The sequence below is a fragment of the Gymnoscopelus microlampas genome (genome assembly GCF_963454915.1).
Source record: "Gymnoscopelus microlampas genome assembly, chromosome: 13".
NCBI classification, from domain to species: Eukaryota; Metazoa; Chordata; class Actinopteri; order Myctophiformes; family Myctophidae; genus Gymnoscopelus; species Gymnoscopelus microlampas.
Genome location: NC_139950.1, coordinates 35,965,888 through 35,985,397, shown reverse-complemented (window position 1 = coordinate 35,985,397; position 19,510 = coordinate 35,965,888). Strand labels below are relative to the sequence as shown.

Below are 19,510 nucleotides of genomic sequence, written 5' to 3'. Positions count from 1 at the left end.
GAGCACCATAGTGGTAATTTAACACAAACTCAAATTTGCTGTTTACTGATGACACATCCATCCACTTCCACCATCCCATGACATAGACTACCCCTTTTAGTTTTGCGAATATACGTACACAACACGGAGAGAGAGAGAGAGAGAGAAGGAGGAGGAGCAGCAGAAGAAGAAGAAGAGTCCCACAAACAGCTGTGCTCAGTTAGGGCAGGATACATATTGATATTCGCCACACATTCACATTTCAACATGACAGGTAGTGTATTTTGATTAACAATAAGAAAACATCGGGCGCCCGCTGGCCTAGCGGTCCAGGCACATACCACATATAGGCTCTAATGGAGCCTGACAGCGAGTTCGAGTCCCGTTCCCGACGACCTTTGCTACGTATCTCCCCCTGTCTCTCCCTCTTTCCTGTCCATCTTCACTTGAACTATCAATGAAGGCAGAAAAGCCAAAAACAAATCTTTATTAAAAAGATATTGTACAAAGTACAATACTGCATTGTGACAGTCCTAGTAAAGCACAAAAGCCTTAAAGGACTACTTCACCAATTTTCAACCTATCTTCATATAGTTGGTCCTCAGACTCCTCACTAATGCTCATAATAATGGTACCATTTTTGTCTACTCACTCTGTCTCTCAGAGGTGGGCCGTGAACATTACTTCAAATAACAAATGCTATTCCTTCCGCCACAATTCAGATAGTTTGGAGAACACACGGCCATACAAAACACACAGAAACACCATCAACAACATACAATCCTCAGCCTATGACATCTGCAGAGTTATGTTAATCAGATCCAGACATGCCTTCCCCTTATCTCTATGAGCACCAGACATGGAAAAGGCACAGGTCTCTGCCAGGTCAGGTAGGTCATTGTGGCCTCCTGGTGGTGCTATAATAGACCAATGTGAAAGGGTGCCATTTCTTCTTAGACCTTTCACGGCAATCGGATGCTGCATTAATGATTTGAGGCATTTTTTTCGAAACGGACCAATCCTGCAAACTTTGGAAGCCAATCTTAGCCAATCAGGATGGAGTATGGAAAATCGGACAGATCTGTGTTGATCACATGACTATAGAGATACTGTGCACCGATTTGTGTGATGTTTGGACCAAGTCTGTAGGGGTAGTAACAAAAAAATGTTTTGCAAAAATCGGCCTCATGGTGGCGCTATACCAGGCCGATCTGAAAAACTGGGGGCAGAGGTTCTGCTCTAGCATCCAGGGAGTCTGTGTGCACAGTTTCGCAGGGACCGGGCCAACAGTGCCGGAGATTAGCTGCTCGCAGACAGACGGACGGACGGACAGACAGGGTGCAAAACATAGTCTCGATAATAATCTGATCATCAGCACAGCAGAGCAGGACTCTGTGCAAGGGTGAGTGTCAACTCGAATCACCGCCCTCTGGCCTCACTGCACTGCACTGACACACTAACACACACCCTGGTGTCTGACGTAGTCGTAGATACTTTTATACACACTCAGAACCAACTCTCTGATCACAGCACTCTGAAGACTGTAAGTCTGTGTGTGAGTGTGAGTGTGAGTGTGAGTGTGTGAGTGTGTGTGTGTGTGTGTGTGTGTGTGTGTGTGTGTGTGTGTGTGTGTGTGTGTGTGTGTGTGTGTGTGTGTGTGTGTGTGTGTGTGTGTGTGTGTATTACCATCAGAGTGGGGGGACAAAGTAACCAGCTTAACTAGGTCACAGAAACAAAGCCCACACACACACACACACACACACACAGAGAAAGCAGGGCTTGATATACTTTGTTGCTTCACAGACCGCCTGTGTATAACAGTTACTTCTATTGCTGCTGACACTGTATGTCAGCCTACATCTAATAAAAGAGTCCCGAGTTTACCTTTAAATTCAATTAGCCATTTTACTTGGCAGCACTGACACTGGCAATTTCAAAATGTCCCAAGAAAATTAGGAGCACCAATCAAAATGTGTGAGTGATGGCGCTCAACATTGAGCCAACTCTTGCACTTGAGCAGCAGTGATGACTGGGACAGTATTAATACATAGGAAAATACAATGGACCTGTAGGTTGATTTGGGCCCATTTTTACACGCTCTCTGAGTTAAATGAACACTGAGGATTTTACTGTGTAGTGATGCGTTACAGACATTGATAGGACACTGGTGACAAGAGAGGGACAGTCACAGACGTTGATAAGATTTGATTGCTGCGATTCCTCTCAGGGATTCTGTTATGCATGCAGAGATTCAATTTCGGAGTGTGACCTCCTAGCCTAGCTGTAGTTCATATACAGTAGCTCAGACAGAAAAGCCAGTGTACAGTGTGCAATTCCATTCACAATGCTTGTTTGAAAAAAGCCAGTTTGTTTGTAAGATAAAAAGGTAAACATGTATTGACCCCTGGGAGAAACTCAGGTGTCAAAGCAACAATAGCAGTAGGAGTTAAACCCAGGAACGGGTAAGAGTAAGTATGAGTCGAGACATCAATAAATAATGGATCAAATAAACTGACAGGACTTTATTTGTGTTGCATCTACATGTTACCTACATGTCTCTCTCTCTCTCTCTCTCTACCTTTCACATCCCTTTTATAGTTCCAGGAAGTGTAAGTGTGTACTGTAATGTTTAACTACGGTACTGTATGTCTGTGGGCTTGATTAGTGTGTGTGCGTGGGGGGGGGGGGGGGGGGGGGGGGGGGGATTAGTCAGAATAATTAGAGCGAGTGTCAGCCCTGTGGCAGATGCATGTCTATAAGCCCCTAAAATACACATACCATAAACACAAATACACATACGGTACTCAATACACAAACAAAGACACACACAAAACACAAGCTCCAAAGATGGCTTCAAAACATGATACAGATTAGGGGTCAGACTCTCTCTCTCCATCTAATATCCATCTAACCGTCCGCCACTTCCTCCTCCCCCTACACTGCCCTGCTGTCATCGCCCCCTCCAGTTACGTTTCCCTGCTGAATAGTTGTGATGCATGTATTTCACATTTCTGATGCACTACCTACTACTACTACTACTAGACCTCATTGTTTCATTCTTTCATGTTCCACAAAAGTTCCAGGTTCCACAAATGAAAAGGAGCAGGAGGAAAATCCCGAAGACCGTCTGCTGTACCGCCTAAAGAAAAAAAATCTAACGTTTTTCATTCCTCAGGCTTCACCTGAAATATGGGATGGAAAGTTCACACCTGTGTGTACTGTACCATCAAGGATGGATGGATACCGTAGATACTTTATTGAGCCAGTGTTACAAGCTTGCTCTAGCTTCTGAAATGTTAGTGGGTGTTCTTGTGAGGCGGACGGACAGTAGGCTGCGATGGCAGCGTGATTATTAATAACTACAGCGTCGTTTCATCAGCATTCTCACACTCCACAATCTTGTCACACACTCACACTTTTCCATCTAACACACACCCGCTAACTGTCCGACCCCCTTTCACTCACACAAAAACACGTCCTCAACACACACACACACACACACACACACACGCACACAAACACACACACACACACACACCTTAGTTTAAACACTGTGTCCCTCTGTCAAACACGCACACATTTATCACAGAGTTGTGAGAGTAGTGTGACCTGCGAGATGACAGGAGTCCTGTCACTGTCTATAGTCTCTTGTCATGCACACTCTGATCCACCCCTCTCTCTTACCCTCACATTATTTATTAATATTATAATATCTCCACCTTTCACACAAGTACACTGGTCACTGACACCGTGGCTGGTCAGGAGAATCGTGACCTTGAGTCCTATAGCACCACAAATACCCCTGGCCTTCACCCTTTCAGATCCCAGGGTAAACAAACACTGGACATGATTGTCGGTGCTGACCCCTGGCCTTTTAAAGGGCCAGCAAGCCTCAACATTTAAAGATATGGGGCTACAAAAAACAGCTAAATATGTCATACAATAGGGAGTGTTCTTGCACGACGCACATGAGAGATAACGGTATTCCCAATAGAGATCAGATAGCAGGCCATGATGTGTGTGTAATCTCTGACAATGGTTGATGGTTTAGTTTGACCATTGAGAGTGCAGATCGCGCTGGTAAAGCGTCATTGTAACTGTAAAGGATTCTTTCCGTTAAAATGGCAATGAATTATATTTCTTACAGGCATGCTTTACTGAATTATTAAGCTGTAGCTTCTCTTTAACAACAGGACCCCAATGGAAACAAGCCACAGTGCTTTCTTCGGTTTAATCCTTTTAGCAATCCTTTGTATCTATAGAACTGCACTTTCTCTGGTTTTTATGCAAACTGCTAATAAAGTATTAAATCAATCAATCACCTCATGGTACACACAGATGTGCTGAACAACAGCTATTCGTGTCGTGAGAGAGTGAGACAGATGTTGACGTTCGCTCTGACTTGTGTGTGTCCGCTGTGATGATGCATAACTTTTGACAATTCGTCAATATCAAGACTACAAAATCTAAGCTCCATTCTGCTTGAAGTACCACCATATATCTATGTGTATCTGATTGTTAAATAAATTAAATCAACATTAAACATCAGCGCGAATGCTCAACAGCAGCAGCAGACAGTCAGTGCTGATGCAGTGATTTAGCCCGCTGGCTAGGTAGCGGTCAGTGTTGCCAGATTTTGTGAGAGAAATAAGCAACCAGGTCCAGGAAAACAAGCCCAAAAGAAGCGACCGAGCGGCCTAAGCTGCTATTTGAAAATTGCCGATCTACAAGCTAAGGGCTTGTAGATCTGCTGTTTTCCAAAAAAAATTCTTTAAGTAAAATGTGGAATATTTGGAAGATTTCTGAAACATTCTAACAACACACATCTGGCACAGGGCTCCCTTGCACAAAACATTTCCAGATGGGGGTTAAAGGGACAAATACATATTAATTTGGGGGCCATGACATGAAAATATGCGAGACCCACTGATTTAAATATATACTGTTTTTTTTTTATTGTGAAACAAGCCCAAATAAGCAAATACACGTTAGAAACAAACCCCAAAAAAACGCAACCCACAAAACTACCAATATTTACAAGCAACTTTACAGAAAAAGAAGCCCAAAGTTGCTTACAATAAGCAGCCATGGCAACACTGGTAGCAGTCCCTGCCTATGTTGCGCACACACACACACACACACACACACACACACAGGCTAAAACGCTAACAGCTAAGCTAACCATGTATAAAGTATACAGATACAGCCCACACTGGCTGGCTAGCAGCTACCCGCGCTAATATAATTTACTAGCCATGCTCATAGCGGAATGTTAGTTTAGTTACCTTACAGCAAGGCAAGCTAGCTAACCAGATATAGAAGCTAACGTCCAAACTGTTAGCCCGTCGCTCAGGGGACATTCTTTCACATCATAATAACATGTCTGTATATTCTGTGTTCTTACCTCATAGTTCAACTTCCATCCTTTAGATGTTTGACAGGGTATAGGGCCGCTGTGTGTTTATGAAACCATAGAACTCCCAAACTATGTCCTTTTTTTATCAGCAAAACCCTTTCCTCTGTGATTCTTCTCTCTCCCGTTGAACCTAAATCATTCCCTCTAGTCTCGACCGAGGAGGAGTTGGAAAATGGGGTAACGGTAGAGCCTGCTATCGCGAGAGTTTGCAGCAGAAGGTTGGCTGAGGTTACTATAGTGTTGCGAGATTCCATGTAAACGATCTTTTGCCCTGCCTTTGCCTTGCTCCCCTCTCTAGTCTGGATTAGGACCAGAGGACAAACCAGAAAAAGTGCTCCTCGGAGCACAGGTCTCCGCCAGGTCAGGTTATTGTGACCTCCTGGTGGCACCGTGGCACTATAATAGGCCAATGTGAAAAGGGTGCCATTTCTTCCTAGGCCTGTCATTGAGGCATTTTGTTCCAAAAATGTGTTTTGCAAAAAACTACCTGCTTATGTCGCTATAACAGGCCAATGTGAAAAGGGTGGAATGTCTTCCTCGGCCTAGCGGTAATGGGCGTGCAAAATGTCACGGGAATCGCACACTGCATTCATGATTTGGGGCATTTTGTTCAAAACGGACCAATCCTGCAAACTCTGTAAGCCAAAATTAGCCAATCAGAATGGAATATGACAAATCGGACAGATCCGACTTGATCACATGACTATAGAGATACTGTGTACCGATTTGCGTGATTTTCGGACAAAATCTGAAGGAGTGATATCAAAACATGTGTTTTGCAAAAATCGGTGTCCTGGTGGCGCAATAACAGGCCGATCTGAAAGAATTGGGGCAGAGGTTGCGCTCTGGCACCCAGGGAGTGTGTGTGCACAGTTTCACTGCAATCGGGCAGTGCCGGAGATTAGCTGTTCACAGACAGACGGACGGACACACGGACGGACAGGGACCCAGGGTGCAAAACCAGTCTCTGCCACGCCTTCGGCAATGAAGAGGGGATGAAGAGGGGAGTGAAAGGGACAATTTGAAATGAGAAAATTGTCTAGAACATCATTCATTCAATAAATAAATAAATAAGCTTATATCCTATGAAAAAATTACCTACATGGACTTCATTGGAAGTTGTTTTGAATACATCGTTATGGAAATAAAATACCGTATATAGCATTTATGATTTTTTTGTACTCTTAATAGTGTGTTGATGTCACACTGGAGCCTCTCGCAAGTGTAACACTTTCCAATTCAGCATTGCAACACTTGAAGTGTTCCTTTAACATTGTGAAATTGGGTGGGGCTGAGAGGTTGGGTTCTCTCTGTCAGGTAGTTTGTAACTGTGTGGGAGAATGAAGAATGATGTCACTCGGTGTTAAAGTGACAGGACAGGATGAACATGTTACTACAAATTTCAGTTTGGGCGTCCTTTAGAACACTGGTTCCCAAACACTGGGTCGGGACCCATTTGTGGGTCACGGACACACTTTTCAAAGTTCAAAGTTGTTTCATGAATTCAATGATTTTTCAACGTCATTTCAAGAATAAATAAAAGAAAAATCTAAGAAATTCCATAAATTAGTGCTTTAGAAGGTGTTTAGAGTAGGATTGATGGATAATCTAGCTCTGGTTCAGAGCGTTAGTGAGTTCCCTCTAACGCTCTGGAAGACCCCTCGCTCTGGCCATGTACAAGGAATTCCACCTCGCCGCCAGCGCTCAACTATAGTGAAAATAAACTAAACCATTTCGCTACTCACCGAAGCAAAGGCTGTTTTGGGTTGTTGAATGTCTATTCTCCAACTGCGCACGCCTAAACGCACCCCACCTACTCTGTAAAATACACTTTTTGGGCAGAAAATAAAATATGTCAGCGAGACGGACATTATTTGTATTTACTCCACAGTGCCCTCTACAGATCTGGAGGATTTGGGGACTTACCATTAACCAAAATGTAGAGGGCACTGTGGAGTAAATACAAATAATGTCCGTCTCGCTGACATATTTTATTTTCTGCCCAAAAAGTGTATTTTACAGAGTAGGTGGGGTGCGTTTAGGCGTGCGCAGTTGGAGAATAGACATTCAACAACCCAAAACAGCCTTTGCTTCGGTGAGTAGCGAAATGGTTTAGTTTATTTTCACTATAGTTGAGCGCTGGCGGCGAGGTGGAATTCCTTGTACATGGCCAGAGCGAGGGGTCTTCCAGAGCGTTAGAGGGAACTCACTAACGCTCTGAACCAGAGCTAATGGATAATCATGAGTCCTGCCTCCTTCATATAATGAATAAACTGCTAGCCTCGGATCAAGACTGTCATATATGTATTTTATTGATTTAGACATTTGAACAGATTACGAAAGTATAAAGTCAGACTCGCTAAAATACATCTGTGATAGTCTTGATCGAAGACTATTATTCTGCCAACATTCCAATCCTGCCACTGGATTGACTGGAATCTTCCAAAATAAATATTTCTAAACAGCATTTAAGGTTAAGAAATAATTACATTTTAAAACATGTGTATGAAGAAATGGATGACAGGGATTAAGACTATAGGATTTAATTTCGGTCTGATATCCATTTTATTCTATTGTATTTATTATGACCAAAAGAGGTTCTATAGTTGCTATTTCTCATTGTTTTGAGATGCAGTAATCCACAAATACCACTAGTGGGCAATAATGTGATAATTTGGCCGCATTCAGCCATAGTAAGGTAGAGAGAAGAAGAAGACATAACAGTCAGCTGATTGCTTGCTGCTGTGTTTTGCTCGGTACGGGCGAGTTAAATCCATTATTAAGAAAGCTAAAAGCATAAAGGTAGAGTAGAGTGCACGGTAGATGATTTATGTTTCAAGTGCCACGTAGGGTGGACGTTAAAAAATAAAATAAAACACCTAGCTAGCAGCAGTTAGCATGAAAGGCTTGTACTGCAGACCCGGAGGAAATGATGCTGAGACCAAGTTCATTATTCAGGAGACGGTGGGTTGTAACCACATACTGTACTGTAGCCTTACTGTTAATAATTCTGCTGTCTGTGTGTTGTCAACTGTAACAATTGTGTCTAGTCATAAAGTCTTGGAAAACGTAAATGCAAGTGTCAGGTGTAGGTTCTCAACCTGTGGGTCGGGACCCCCAGCCCCAGGGGGTTCCTCACATGATTTTTGGGGGTTCCCCAGATGACAGCTAGTGAAGTGAAGACCTTTTTAATACCTAAAAAGACCACTACTGCAACAAAAGTAATCAACAAACTATAGTTTAAAAAAATGGTCAAACATTGGCCAAATGGTAAAATAATTCAAGAAATAGGCAACATTTATGAAAATAGCCGATCTACAAGCTCAAAACGCCTCGCGTTGCGAAGCGTTGTGAGCTTGTAGATCTGCTATTTTCACAATTATTTGTCTGCGGAACTGAGTCAAACAAAATGTAATGCCTCAACTCCTACATTCCAAGTGCTTATCAGGGTGGGGGTTCCCCAGTTCAAATATGATTATTTTGGGGGGTCACGACCTGAAAAGGTTGAGATCCACTGATATAGACAAATAACTGGCTTAACTGAAGGTGTGTGTGTCTGAATATCATTTCTAAAGCTGTCTGTGTCACATGGCTATCTACTCTCTGCAGACACTTCCAGCATTATTAGACAGCCATCAGGTCAGGGTCCAGGTCAAGGCCTGTGGACTCAGTCCACTGAACTTCAAGGTAAATTCAGTCATTATAATACCGTAATAACCATAATAATAATAATAATAGTATTATTATCGTCGTCGTCGTCATCATCATTACTATTATAGTACTCAGTTCAACATAAGTAATGTCAGATGAGAATTTCTATGGTGTCATTTAATTATGTAGTATTATTGTGTGTATAAAATACAAAAGTAGTTTCAAGCCTGCCTTACAGTACGGAGTTAAAAAGTTTCATCATTGAAAACATTTTTCAATCAATTGCCTAGTTGTGTTATATACAATACTAATGCATTCCGTTTCCTTTCCGTCTAATTTCGCCTTGCTGTTTCTAGTTGCTAAGTGACCTGGGGCTTAAGAGAGATTTAGTTCCTGTTGGCAGAGAAGTGGTTGGGGTGATCCTGAAAGGTCTGACTCTCTTCCTCTCTCACATTAACCATTTGAACTCCAGCAAACATATTCTGAGGGTACATTAGCCAAAAATAGCAGATCTACGAGCGTGTACATTTTTGGCAAAGACATTTGGTGTAGATGGAAAAAAAGCCGTCCAAGTACAGAGACAGCTCAGGTCCAGTTTACTTAGTATAGCTCTAGATAATTTAAGTAGTTAACAGGAAAAACACTAGCAGACAGTAAACACTAGCAAAGATCTCTCCACCTTTGTTTAAACTACATCTGTTGGATTCTTTCTGTCTTCCTGCAGTGGGCTCCAGCGTTTCCTTCTTCCAGCCTGATGATGAGGTTGTAGGTAAGAAACGTGTCCTGGCTGTGTGATTGCCACTGTTGTTTTTTGTTTGTTGAGTGAATGAAACTCTAATCTTGCCCTGCTTATTTCCAGGTATCCTGCCATTGGATGCTCCTTGCTCTGGACTCTGCGATGTTGTTGATATAGATGAACACTATCTGGGTAATAAACACACGCACACGCACACACGCACACGCACACGCACACACGCGCGCACACACACACACACACACACACACACACACACACACACACACACACACACACACACACACACACACACACACACACACACACACACACACACACACACACACACACACACACACACACACACACACACACACACAGATCTCAGCCATTAGAGAGAAACTCATGGTAGCATCCACAGCAAAGGACCACAATCGAAATCACCTCTCAAGCATTTTTGTCTTTTATTCTTTTGACAGATACATGTACAAATATATTCATGTGTATGCATTAGTCAATAAAAACGTCAATCAATCAAAAAATTGGGTGTCATATGGATGTTGGTTTTGTAGAATTAATCCACATGCCAACCAATGGGAACACACATTCATGAACCTCTGTAAGGAAACACTATTTGGATCGATTCTTCCTTGTAAGAAGCTAGTAGATGAATGACATTGACAATTTTGAATAGGCTACTTCACATGGTCTAAAATATGATGTCAAGAGACATAGCTCTCTACAAATGATGAAACCACTTTAATAAGTGTGTGTGTGTGTGTGTGTGTGTGTGTGTGTGTGTGTGTGTGTGTGTGTGTGTGTGTGTGTGTGTGTGTGTGTGTGTGTGTGTGTGTGTGTGTGTGTGTGTCTCTTCTCCAGTTCAGAAGCCAGAGAAGCTGGGTTGGGTGTGTGTTGCAGGTGCACTGCAGGACAGTGTACGAGCTTACACAGCACTACACACACACGCTCGCATGGCAGCCGGACACACACTCCTGATCATGGATGGAGCTAGTGTATGTACAAATAGTAAGGTTAAAGACCTGTGTGTGTGTGTGTGTGTGTGTGTGTGTGTGTGTGTGTGTGTGTGAGTGTGTGTGAGAGGACCGGTGTTCCAGCTTTGTATCTACAGATGATGTGTATCTTGTTTTCTTCCCAGGGAAGGTCTGACAAGCACATGGTCCCTCTTGAATTGATTTGCTTGTCTGCATAATGTGTTTTAACTCTCCCTCTTTGGCCCTCCCAGCCGTTTGGCTTGCTGTGCATCCAGCTGGCGTGTTACCATGGAGTCAAGGTCCTGGCCACATCTCACACACCACAACAGCACACATTCCTGGAGCAGCTGCGGCCCAGCATAGGTCCGTACCACATTAGTATGTCCACAGTTTAAATTGCAGTAATGAAAATGCTTTCAGCGTATAACTTCATTGGCTTGCCTTTTCTGACACAGTCCAGTTAAATGGAGGAGACTGTTCACCAGTCTCTGCTCTCTTTTCATGCTTTGCTGTTATCTCTTTCCCACTCTACCCTCTGTTACTTCATCACCTGTTCCTTTTTCCCTTCTTTTGTTTCATTGTCTATCCCCTTCATTGTTCCTCAGGTGTTCAGGAACCTCTAGTAGGTGAGATAATTCTTTCTGTCGCTCTAAACTTAAAGAGGTTGGGTGCAAGTGATTCTTTTTTATTTTGTTAAAATAAGTGATAAATATTCATATATTCTGATAGTAATTGTTGCTATAGTGGGGCTCTCCCAGTCTCTAGCTCTTAAGTAGGCAGAAAAAGTCATTTTCAGGTTGGGATACATAACATTTTTATACAATCAGTCATACAGTATACAGAATAAACAAGTGAAATTGGAAGTGATTAAAAAAAGCATTTGCAAACAAAATTGGAACCGTAACATTATAGCTGATTAATGGGTTCTCTCTCCTGATTGGATGAAAGTGGTGTCCCTGCTCGAGAGCTGGGACACCGAGCTGGGAAACCAAGAGCTTGAGAACCTGGTAGACCCCTGTTACTGAACAAACACTTTGTAGCAATGATCAGAATATAGAGATATTTTTGTTTTAACAAAATAAATCTCACTTACAGCACCTTTTTAATTGCTTACCTGGACCTACAGTAAATGGCATTTATGTGATATTTGCCTTAACTTCTTAGTTGCTTTTGGAAGTTGCTGTGTATCATTAATGTCTATCTGTACTTAAGATGATATCAGTGTGTACAGTAAAACAACTCATCTGACATTATCAATTTTGTCTGTGTTGGATGTCACATTTTGTAACATTAGAAAATAACTTTAAAATGCAATTTTCCCCACTATCTAAAGTGATGCTCTAAATGGTATCCCTGGCAAATATTTGTCCGATATACTGTATATCTAGGCTCCATCTATGTCGGCTAGTAGTGACGTTTCGTTTTTAAGGATATTATATATGCAGTTGGTATTAGATGACAGTTTTAATGGTTTGTATTGACAGTACAAAGTCACCTGTCACTAGCACAAGCACTAACACTAGCTTGTGTCTGTCTTTAGCCAGGGTGATTCCAGTCTATGACGGCTCATCAGAGCTGTTGTCTACTGTTCTGGAGGAGACGGGAGGCCTGGGAGTGGATACAGTCATAGACTCTGGAGGTAAAAGCACCGAGTGTTTGTTCATTACGTTCATGTGTGTGCATGAATGTGATGAAAAGATAAGTATAAATCACAGCACAGTCACACCCTTGCTTAGACGTGAAACAGCTTGACTAACCTCTGGCTTTAACATGTAAATGTTCTGTCTGTATTCCTGTTCGTTCAGTGCGTCTCCATGAAGAGGATGAGTCAGCAGAGATGAAGCTTCTCCCACACAAACATGACGTAATCAGTGTGCTGGGAGTGGGGGGGCACTGGGTTACATCACACCAAGACCTGCAGGTATTAATGACAGTGGTGGAAGAAGTACTCAGTTTTCTTTTACTTGAGTAAAAGTATCAATATCACAATATTGAAATACCGTTACAAGTAAAAGTCTGAAAATAGCAGATGTACTGTAGAGGCGCTCAACACAATGACAGTGTGATGCTTTATGAGCTTGTAGATCGACTATTTTCAGTACGTGATGCGTTATGAGCTTGTAGACCGACTATTGTCGATACTGTACGACAAAGTATGAAGTAGGGCTTAAGTGGACCATTTAGTTGATAACAAATACATTTGAATATTTTCACGATTCATTGATATATAATATAAAAAAAGAAAAATGCTTCTCGATTATTCAATTAACCGAAAAAGTAGACTATCACTAAGAAATTGATCCTGTCCTTTCTGTCTTTCATCAATGCTGTTGGATGCGTGTTTTGTGTTTGTGTGCTTCTATAGTTGGATCCTCCAGATAGCAGACTACTCTACTTAAAGTCAGCTTCTGTGTCTTTCCTCAACGGTGACATCTGGACAGCTTCATCAGCTCAGCAAGGACGATACCTCCGTATCCAACACACCTCTACAACAATGCATGCACAGCATGCATGCGCATACTATTATTACTCCCAGTCCTATAATACATGCACACTAACTGGATGCTGTTTACTTTTAATATTCTCACTCATAGCATACAGTGTACACTACACACACACACACACACACACACACACACACACACAGACAGCATGCATTGCCTTTGTGCCCACACACATATTCCCATTTCTTCTAAATAAGTCTTAACGATATTGTATCAGACATCCTGAAGGACATTGTGGAGAAGTTGTCAACTGGAATCCTCAGGTAAGACTAACACCACGATTTGCACACTCGTCTAAACTTTTGGCAAGTGCGGTGTAGAAAAACTGGTGTATATAAAAATCAGTATGCCTTAGGTTGTATGGTGATTTAGTTTAGGTTGTGTAGGGATTTAGAAATCCCTATAACCAAACTCAGTCAAATGTAGTAATAATACACATAATAGACACAATAATAGATAATAGCACTAGGCCTTTCATACATATGTATGTTGAACAACCAGCTTTACAGCATTGAGAAAACACTAAGTAAAAAAAACAAATCCAAGCAGCCATGTCACAGCAGTCAGAAAGCATGCATGTGTATGAGTGAGTATTGTGACATCGGGGTGGCACCTTAATAATGACCCCAGCTTGATACAGATGTTGGTTTGTGTTGAAGGACAAATTGGTCTCCCTCTCTCTCTCTGTCCAGACCCCAGCCTCAGGAGCCGGTCCCTCTATATGAAGCCACGGTTGCCATGGAGATGGTCCAGCTTCGCCAAAAGAGGACGGCTGTTGTTCAGCTCTGACAGCACTGCACTGCCTACATCCCACTTGTCTCCGAGACTACTGCACCCATTACCAGTCATGCCCAATCCTCTGGCATTTTGTGACGTACACAGCTGTGCTAGTACGTCACAAAATGTTACTTGTGAATTCTCTGGACTCCCTGACTGATTTGATTATTTTCTTTTTTTAATAGTTTACTTAATGTTGAATTGCAAGTTATCACCCACCCTTAACTATAATCCACACTGAATTTCATCTGTTTTTGTTTTAATAAAAAAAATCTCAACTGCTAGGTTAGAAATGTCAACTGACTACCATATTCAGTCGTAATTGTCAGGATCAAAACAAACAAATACACAACCACATTGATACAGTTTGGGACACAGACTGGTTAAAATCTGTCAATTTATCAGATAATTTCGAGTTCACATTAATAATATCTATTTGGAGCTCCATCAAAAACATTGGTTGTATTCACAGGCGGTAAGCCAACAGGGGCTTGTGTTGTCACTGCACTAGCGACTCCTACTGGTTGGTCAGGGTCAAGACGATACAATAGGAAATCAAGCCATCTTCAATTAGATTTTCTATATCTGACGTAGGTGCTCGCCCCTGTAGAAAACCAGAGGTAGGTTTTGATGTTGAAGTGAATGGGTGGGGGGCAGGGAGAGGTAATTGTGGCCACTGTAGGAGACCATTTGTGTGGGATGACATATCTTGGCAACTTAAAGATATTTGTACAACCTCCAGTGAAACTCCTCAGTCAAATGAAAAGAAGCGGCTCACCAGACAAACTGAGCAGGGACAGGGACCAAGTTGTATAGTTAATTGATCAATACGACACAAAAATAATATTGGCAAAAGATTTAACCTACAGTATATCAAATTTAGAAAGCATTACAAGAAAGTATTCTTCCTGTGATTTGATGTGTTCATAGGTTTTGAGCAGACAGCTCCCAAGGGAACATGTCATGACACTCTATAGACACTGATATTTAAACTTAGCTACATAGAAAAACAATACGTTAAGAGCAGTGTTTGATGTGCCTTGAAAAGCTTGGCATTTAGCAACATGTTGCTTGTCTGTCCTGAGTACACTGAAAAAAGAACCTACTGTGGCTTTTTTGAGTGCATAAATGCTTAATCCCTTTCTTAAACTATTAATTATTAAAAACATTGCTGTTATCAGCGGTCAAACAATAAATACTTCTTGGGTTGGGTCATGACCAGCATGGATAAAAGGTTCTGGGTCATTGCTGAAAAGGTTTGTGTAGCCCTGCTGTGCTACAGCCTGTTGCACTTTCAACATAGCATTCCAGGAAGTCCTTGATACTGGAGCGCTTTCTATTCATACCAGATGCAGAACCACGTTAACCACATGACCGTTGGTTAAGACTAATGTAACAAATACTTAAGAGACAGGCCACACTTTGTCAGATATCCCTATACTGTAGTGTCTTCAGGTTGGCATGACGATGGCTGTCTCTGTATGCCTTGCAGCACCTCCAAACACCTTCCCAGGATGCATCTCTCTTCTTCTCTGATTGATCTGACCACATCCAGCTGTTCTCTGATTGGTACATCACACTGCTTGTAGAGTTGGGAAATCTACACATGTGCACACAAATATTTAGACTCATTCAAACATTCGTATGTTAAAAAGATTTATTGGATGGGATAGGCAGAGAGTTTTTTGTGTGTGGGTAAAGGTACTTACCTTATCTAATACTGTGTGTGTGTCTAGTAGTAAGTGTTGACACACAGTCCAAACGGTCTGGATGCACCACTGCTCTCTCTCCTCAGACAATGGCTGACCAAGTAACACAGACTTCCACTGGGGACTACACACATATACAGAAACAGACCGATCCACAATGACGGCCTTATAAAGATAGTAACTCAGTGACATCAGTAAAATATCCAGAAGATGGAAAAGAAATAGAACACTGAATGATAGGTTAGCGAGGTTACATTTTTACAGAATGAGCAGGTACATTTGCCCTTTAATATAAAAAATATAACTCCATATAATGTATATGAGAGAAATACTCTTACTATAGTGTCTGAGGCAGTGCCAAAATTCTGAGAGCTGTCATCAACCTCCAACTGGGACCTTCACTGGACACCGTTAGGTTACTGATCGAAAAAGACAGAGATCTTAAGAGGAGGGAAAAGTCTGAGCCATTCCATATGGGATCACTTGAATTTTCACAAAATGCAACCCTGCATTCTTCTGTTGCCATAAGACTGTTAACACTAAACAACGGAAATTATGCAGCCAACCAAAGCTGTTTTTATTTGGTGTGTTAAGTTCTAGATACTGTAGGGTCTAATGTGTAAAGCTGATGCAATCTTACCGTACAAAGTTGTTCTCTTTGAGGAACTTGATCTTCTGCTCCAAACTTCTGTCACCTCTTACAATCTCACAGAGAACACCTGGAGAACCAAATAGGAAGTCTTTTTTACAGTAGATTTAACTTTCTTCTTTTTTTATGTTTTTGGGGGGGCTTTTATGCCTTTATAGATAGGACAGTAGACTGTACTAACCTTGTACTGTAGTATTGTGTGACAATAAAGAGCAACCAACCAAGTTAAATTCCTTGCATGAAATCGCATTTTGCTAATACAATTGATTTAAGATTCTGAGATACTGTCTGGACACACCCTTTGAACAAATAATTGACAGACTTGGTTCATAATTGCCCAGCCTTGAGTCTAATTTATACTTTGTTGCATGACGGTCTTGCTTGCCAAAGAATAATAGATTTATGAAGCGAAAAACAACGTGTAAATAGGCTTTAGTCAGACTCAGATTCCCTGTCAATGCAACAGCTTCAAAGTGTTTGACAACATTACAGGTGGCATCCTGGTGGATTTTCCAGATGCCAGCGATTGATTAGTAGACTGACTGCAGCATGTCACCTGTGTCCACATAGACGACACTGTGTGGATTGCCGGGGGCGACAAAGCCATACTCCAGTAACAGGCGCTGGTTGTCATGCGAGCCATAGTTGATAAAAGCCTGTTGGTAGCGCTGCACCCCGGCAGCACTGCTGATCTCATAGCATCCTGATGCGTGATTGAAACCTGCTGACACCTGGACAAATACACACACAGAACATACAGTATTACACAAGTCCACAGCAATGCAACTCCTTGCAACTGCCATTGGGGATAATGGTTGCAAGTAGTTGCATGTTGCAAGAGCAATGCAACACCTTGCAACTCCTTGCAATTCTTTCATTTATTTATTTTGAGTTTTTTAGATGACATGTGTAACAGATGTATAATGGTCTGGGATGCCCTCAGAGCCCTTATGTGTATGTTTTGTCGTGGTTATTGTTGAATGTTATGTGATTGTTTCTTGGCATTGTTTGTGCGTTGTGCCTGAGGACCCCCTGGAAGACGAGATGATGCATCTCAAGGGGTTTATCCTAAAAAAAAACATGTAACATTAACAACTAAATGGTTTGTGTACAGTGATATGAACCTGTATGTCAGGCCGGTGGTTGAGCAGGTCCAGGAAGGGAGCCAGAGCATAAACATCCTCTCCAGACAGGAAGGGGTTGGGGGGGTGGGACATGAAGACAGAGCGTGTGTTGACACTACACCATGCCCATCTAACAAGAAAGAGACATAGGCTTTTTGCTCTGTCTGTTACTCAACACATCTAGTCATTACTTCAGTGATTCTCAAGAACCTATTTGTTGTATCACTATGAATATAATACGTCTCTGTGTGGATGTGTGTGTGTGTTCTCACCTCAAAGCTTCATACGTTAACACCTCCTCTGCAGGTTTGCTCAGGATTGGCTGTAGGGATCTGTATTAGCCAATCAGAACATAATAGATATTGTAATGAACTGATCCGGGACAGGTTTTGAATTTGATGCACTTGTTGTACAGCAACTTACCATCAAGTTTGACTAATTGATAGGCCAGGGTGAATTTTATAAATACCACATTCATTCCATTTATTGTGTTTTGGCTGACATCTGTCAGAAACAATGTAATGTTAACCACTTTCACCCTGGCATCCCTATTTTTGGCATTTCATTTTCAAAATAGTGAAAATAACAGATCTAAAAGCTCACAACACCACGCATCGTTATGCATTGTGAGCTTATTTTCTTCTTTTATTTATGTTTTGCTTTTTACCACTTTGTCTCCCCAATTTAGTTGTTTAGTCGTTTTCCTCCCCACATGTGTGTGTTGTCACTGCTGTTGTATCATACTAACTCACCTGCCAGTGAGGAGCCCACACCATGAGGACATAGAGCCTTCCTTCTACTACTCCCGCCAAACACTCCCTGCTGACAAATGCCACCCCCATACGTGCAGTGACAAGTATCACCCTCCCCACCGGCTTCCCTCCCCAGAACACGGGCCAGTTGTGTTCGTATAGACGCTCCTCAAAGCCGGATGCACCACGGTGCATTCGAACCCACAACCTCCACAGTGGTGGGCAGGCACTTTACCACTGTGCCACCCGAGCGCCCCACTAAACGTATGTTTGTTACACATCACATATGTAGTCTTGACATCCGATCATAAATATTGATCATCAGCTCATCGTAAAATCACAATGATACACCCAAGGTTGTGCTATACTGTGATAATGGCAATGGTATGCTAATCTACTGCACTTGGCTTTCTACCAGTGCTGATCACAGTACAACACTCCCTCTTGTGTATTCAACTGTGTTTAACTGACTTTTCTTGTCTTGACCCACCTGAAAAAGTCCTGATTTGAAGAATGAATTTCTAACACCGCCTCCCTCTGCTCAATAGCTTGTTTCCTCACACTGCTTGGCAGAAGAGCTATGACATCATCAGGGAAATAAGCAGGGCATGTGTAAGTGGTGGGCAGGACGCTGATGTATGGGAGCCAGTCAGAATCATCTACTCTATGTCGCTCACACACAAGGAAGATGCAGAGAGCCAACAGCGGAGAGAGACGGGGCTTCCAGCTGTGAATGAAAAAGCAGCATGTACCGGATGTGTGTATGTTTACTTTGTCTACAGGCTTGTTTCAGATTAATTTAATCTTTCCTCGAAAGACAAGAGTAGCCGACTATACTGTAGGTGGGAAAGATCTTGAAGAGTAAGGCTGTGTAAGGCACATTGAGACATGTACTGTAGCAGTTCTAAATAATGTGAGGTTGCTAAAAGGTTGTGTGAGTTTCTACCTCTTTATATAGTGTCCAAGGTAGCTCTTCAGAACAGTTGAGGTTGTGAGGAGGCATGACAGTGGAAGAGAGATTAACATCTGGCCTGGCTGACAGAAGGAGAGACAGTGATGTTTCAAGATACTCAAATTTAGATTCATTATTTCAAATGACTAAGAAGAATTTTATTCATGGGTCAACTCAAAACCATTTTTCCCACAAGATTTTGAAAATGATCACAACACTGTGGTCAACCCCTTCCCCAAACAATCAACTGTGATTATTTTAGTTTTCAG

The 19,510-nt window shown here is 42.0% G+C and overlaps 3 protein-coding genes across 9 annotated transcripts in view; 1 reads left to right on the top strand and 2 right to left on the bottom strand.

Moving 5' to 3' along the window:
• Positions 1 to 5,530, bottom strand: part of itsn1 (intersectin 1 (SH3 domain protein)) — a 62,795-nt gene extending 57,265 nt beyond the window's left edge. For both annotated transcript variants that reach the window (XM_084077032.1, XM_084077033.1), the window contains exon 1: positions 5,384 to 5,530. The gene's annotated coding sequence lies outside the window, so the exon portion shown is untranslated. The remainder of the gene's footprint in view (positions 1 to 5,383) is intronic.
• Positions 5,531 to 7,358: 1,828 nt separating this feature from the next.
• On the top strand, positions 7,359 to 14,335 carry cryzl1 (crystallin, zeta (quinone reductase)-like 1). Of its 3 annotated transcripts, none has more exons than XM_084075874.1 (13): positions 7,359 to 7,490; positions 9,005 to 9,082; positions 9,403 to 9,475; positions 9,771 to 9,815; positions 9,906 to 9,974; positions 10,662 to 10,795; positions 11,026 to 11,137; positions 11,380 to 11,400; positions 12,315 to 12,413; positions 12,580 to 12,695; positions 13,140 to 13,245; positions 13,496 to 13,541; positions 13,971 to 14,335. In XM_084075874.1, exons 1-13 carry the CDS (start codon positions 7,365 to 7,367, stop codon positions 14,065 to 14,067), a joined length of 1,122 nt encoding a protein of 373 aa, XP_083932000.1. In that variant the 5' UTR covers positions 7,359 to 7,364; the 3' UTR covers positions 14,068 to 14,335. The 3 variants fall into 3 exon arrangements, with proteins under 3 accessions (XP_083932000.1, XP_083932001.1, XP_083932002.1); XM_084075876.1 differs by lacking the exon at positions 7,359 to 7,490 and adding an exon at positions 8,099 to 8,359; XM_084075875.1 differs by lacking the exon at positions 11,380 to 11,400.
• A 702-nt stretch (positions 14,336 to 15,037) lies between these two features.
• Positions 15,038 to 19,510, bottom strand: part of setd4 (SET domain containing 4) — a 10,559-nt gene continuing 6,086 nt past the window's right edge. For 2 of the 4 annotated variants that reach the window (XM_084075866.1, XM_084075869.1), the window contains 9 exons: positions 19,236 to 19,320; positions 18,780 to 19,016; positions 17,810 to 17,869; positions 17,538 to 17,667; positions 16,970 to 17,144; positions 16,405 to 16,483; positions 16,103 to 16,183; positions 15,765 to 15,888; positions 15,038 to 15,655 (listed from right to left, as the gene is read on the bottom strand). In XM_084075866.1, the coding sequence (XP_083931992.1) occupies positions 15,491 to 15,655; positions 15,765 to 15,888; positions 16,103 to 16,183; positions 16,405 to 16,483; positions 16,970 to 17,144; positions 17,538 to 17,667; positions 17,810 to 17,869; positions 18,780 to 19,016; positions 19,236 to 19,320 (1,136 nt within the window). In that variant the 3' untranslated portion in view covers positions 15,038 to 15,490. Of the gene's footprint in view, positions 15,656 to 15,764; positions 15,889 to 16,102; positions 16,184 to 16,404; positions 16,484 to 16,969; positions 17,145 to 17,537; positions 17,668 to 17,809; positions 17,870 to 18,779; positions 19,017 to 19,235; positions 19,325 to 19,510 lie in introns of all 4 variants that reach the window. The other 2 variants (XM_084075867.1, XM_084075868.1) reach the window with 1 other exon arrangement.

Bases quoted from the DNA above. Each gene is read 5' to 3' on its own strand.
- cryzl1 (XM_084075874.1), top strand. From the start codon at position 7,365: ATGTCCGTCTCGCTGACATATTTTATTTTCTGCCCAAAAAGTGTATTT. The intron at 9,816-9,905 runs GTAAGAAACGTG...GCTTATTTCCAG, and splicing joins GCCTGATGATGAGGTTGTAG to GTATCCTGCCATTGGATGCT. The intron at 12,414-12,579 runs GTAAAAGCACCG...CTGTTCGTTCAG, and splicing joins TACAGTCATAGACTCTGGAG to TGCGTCTCCATGAAGAGGAT.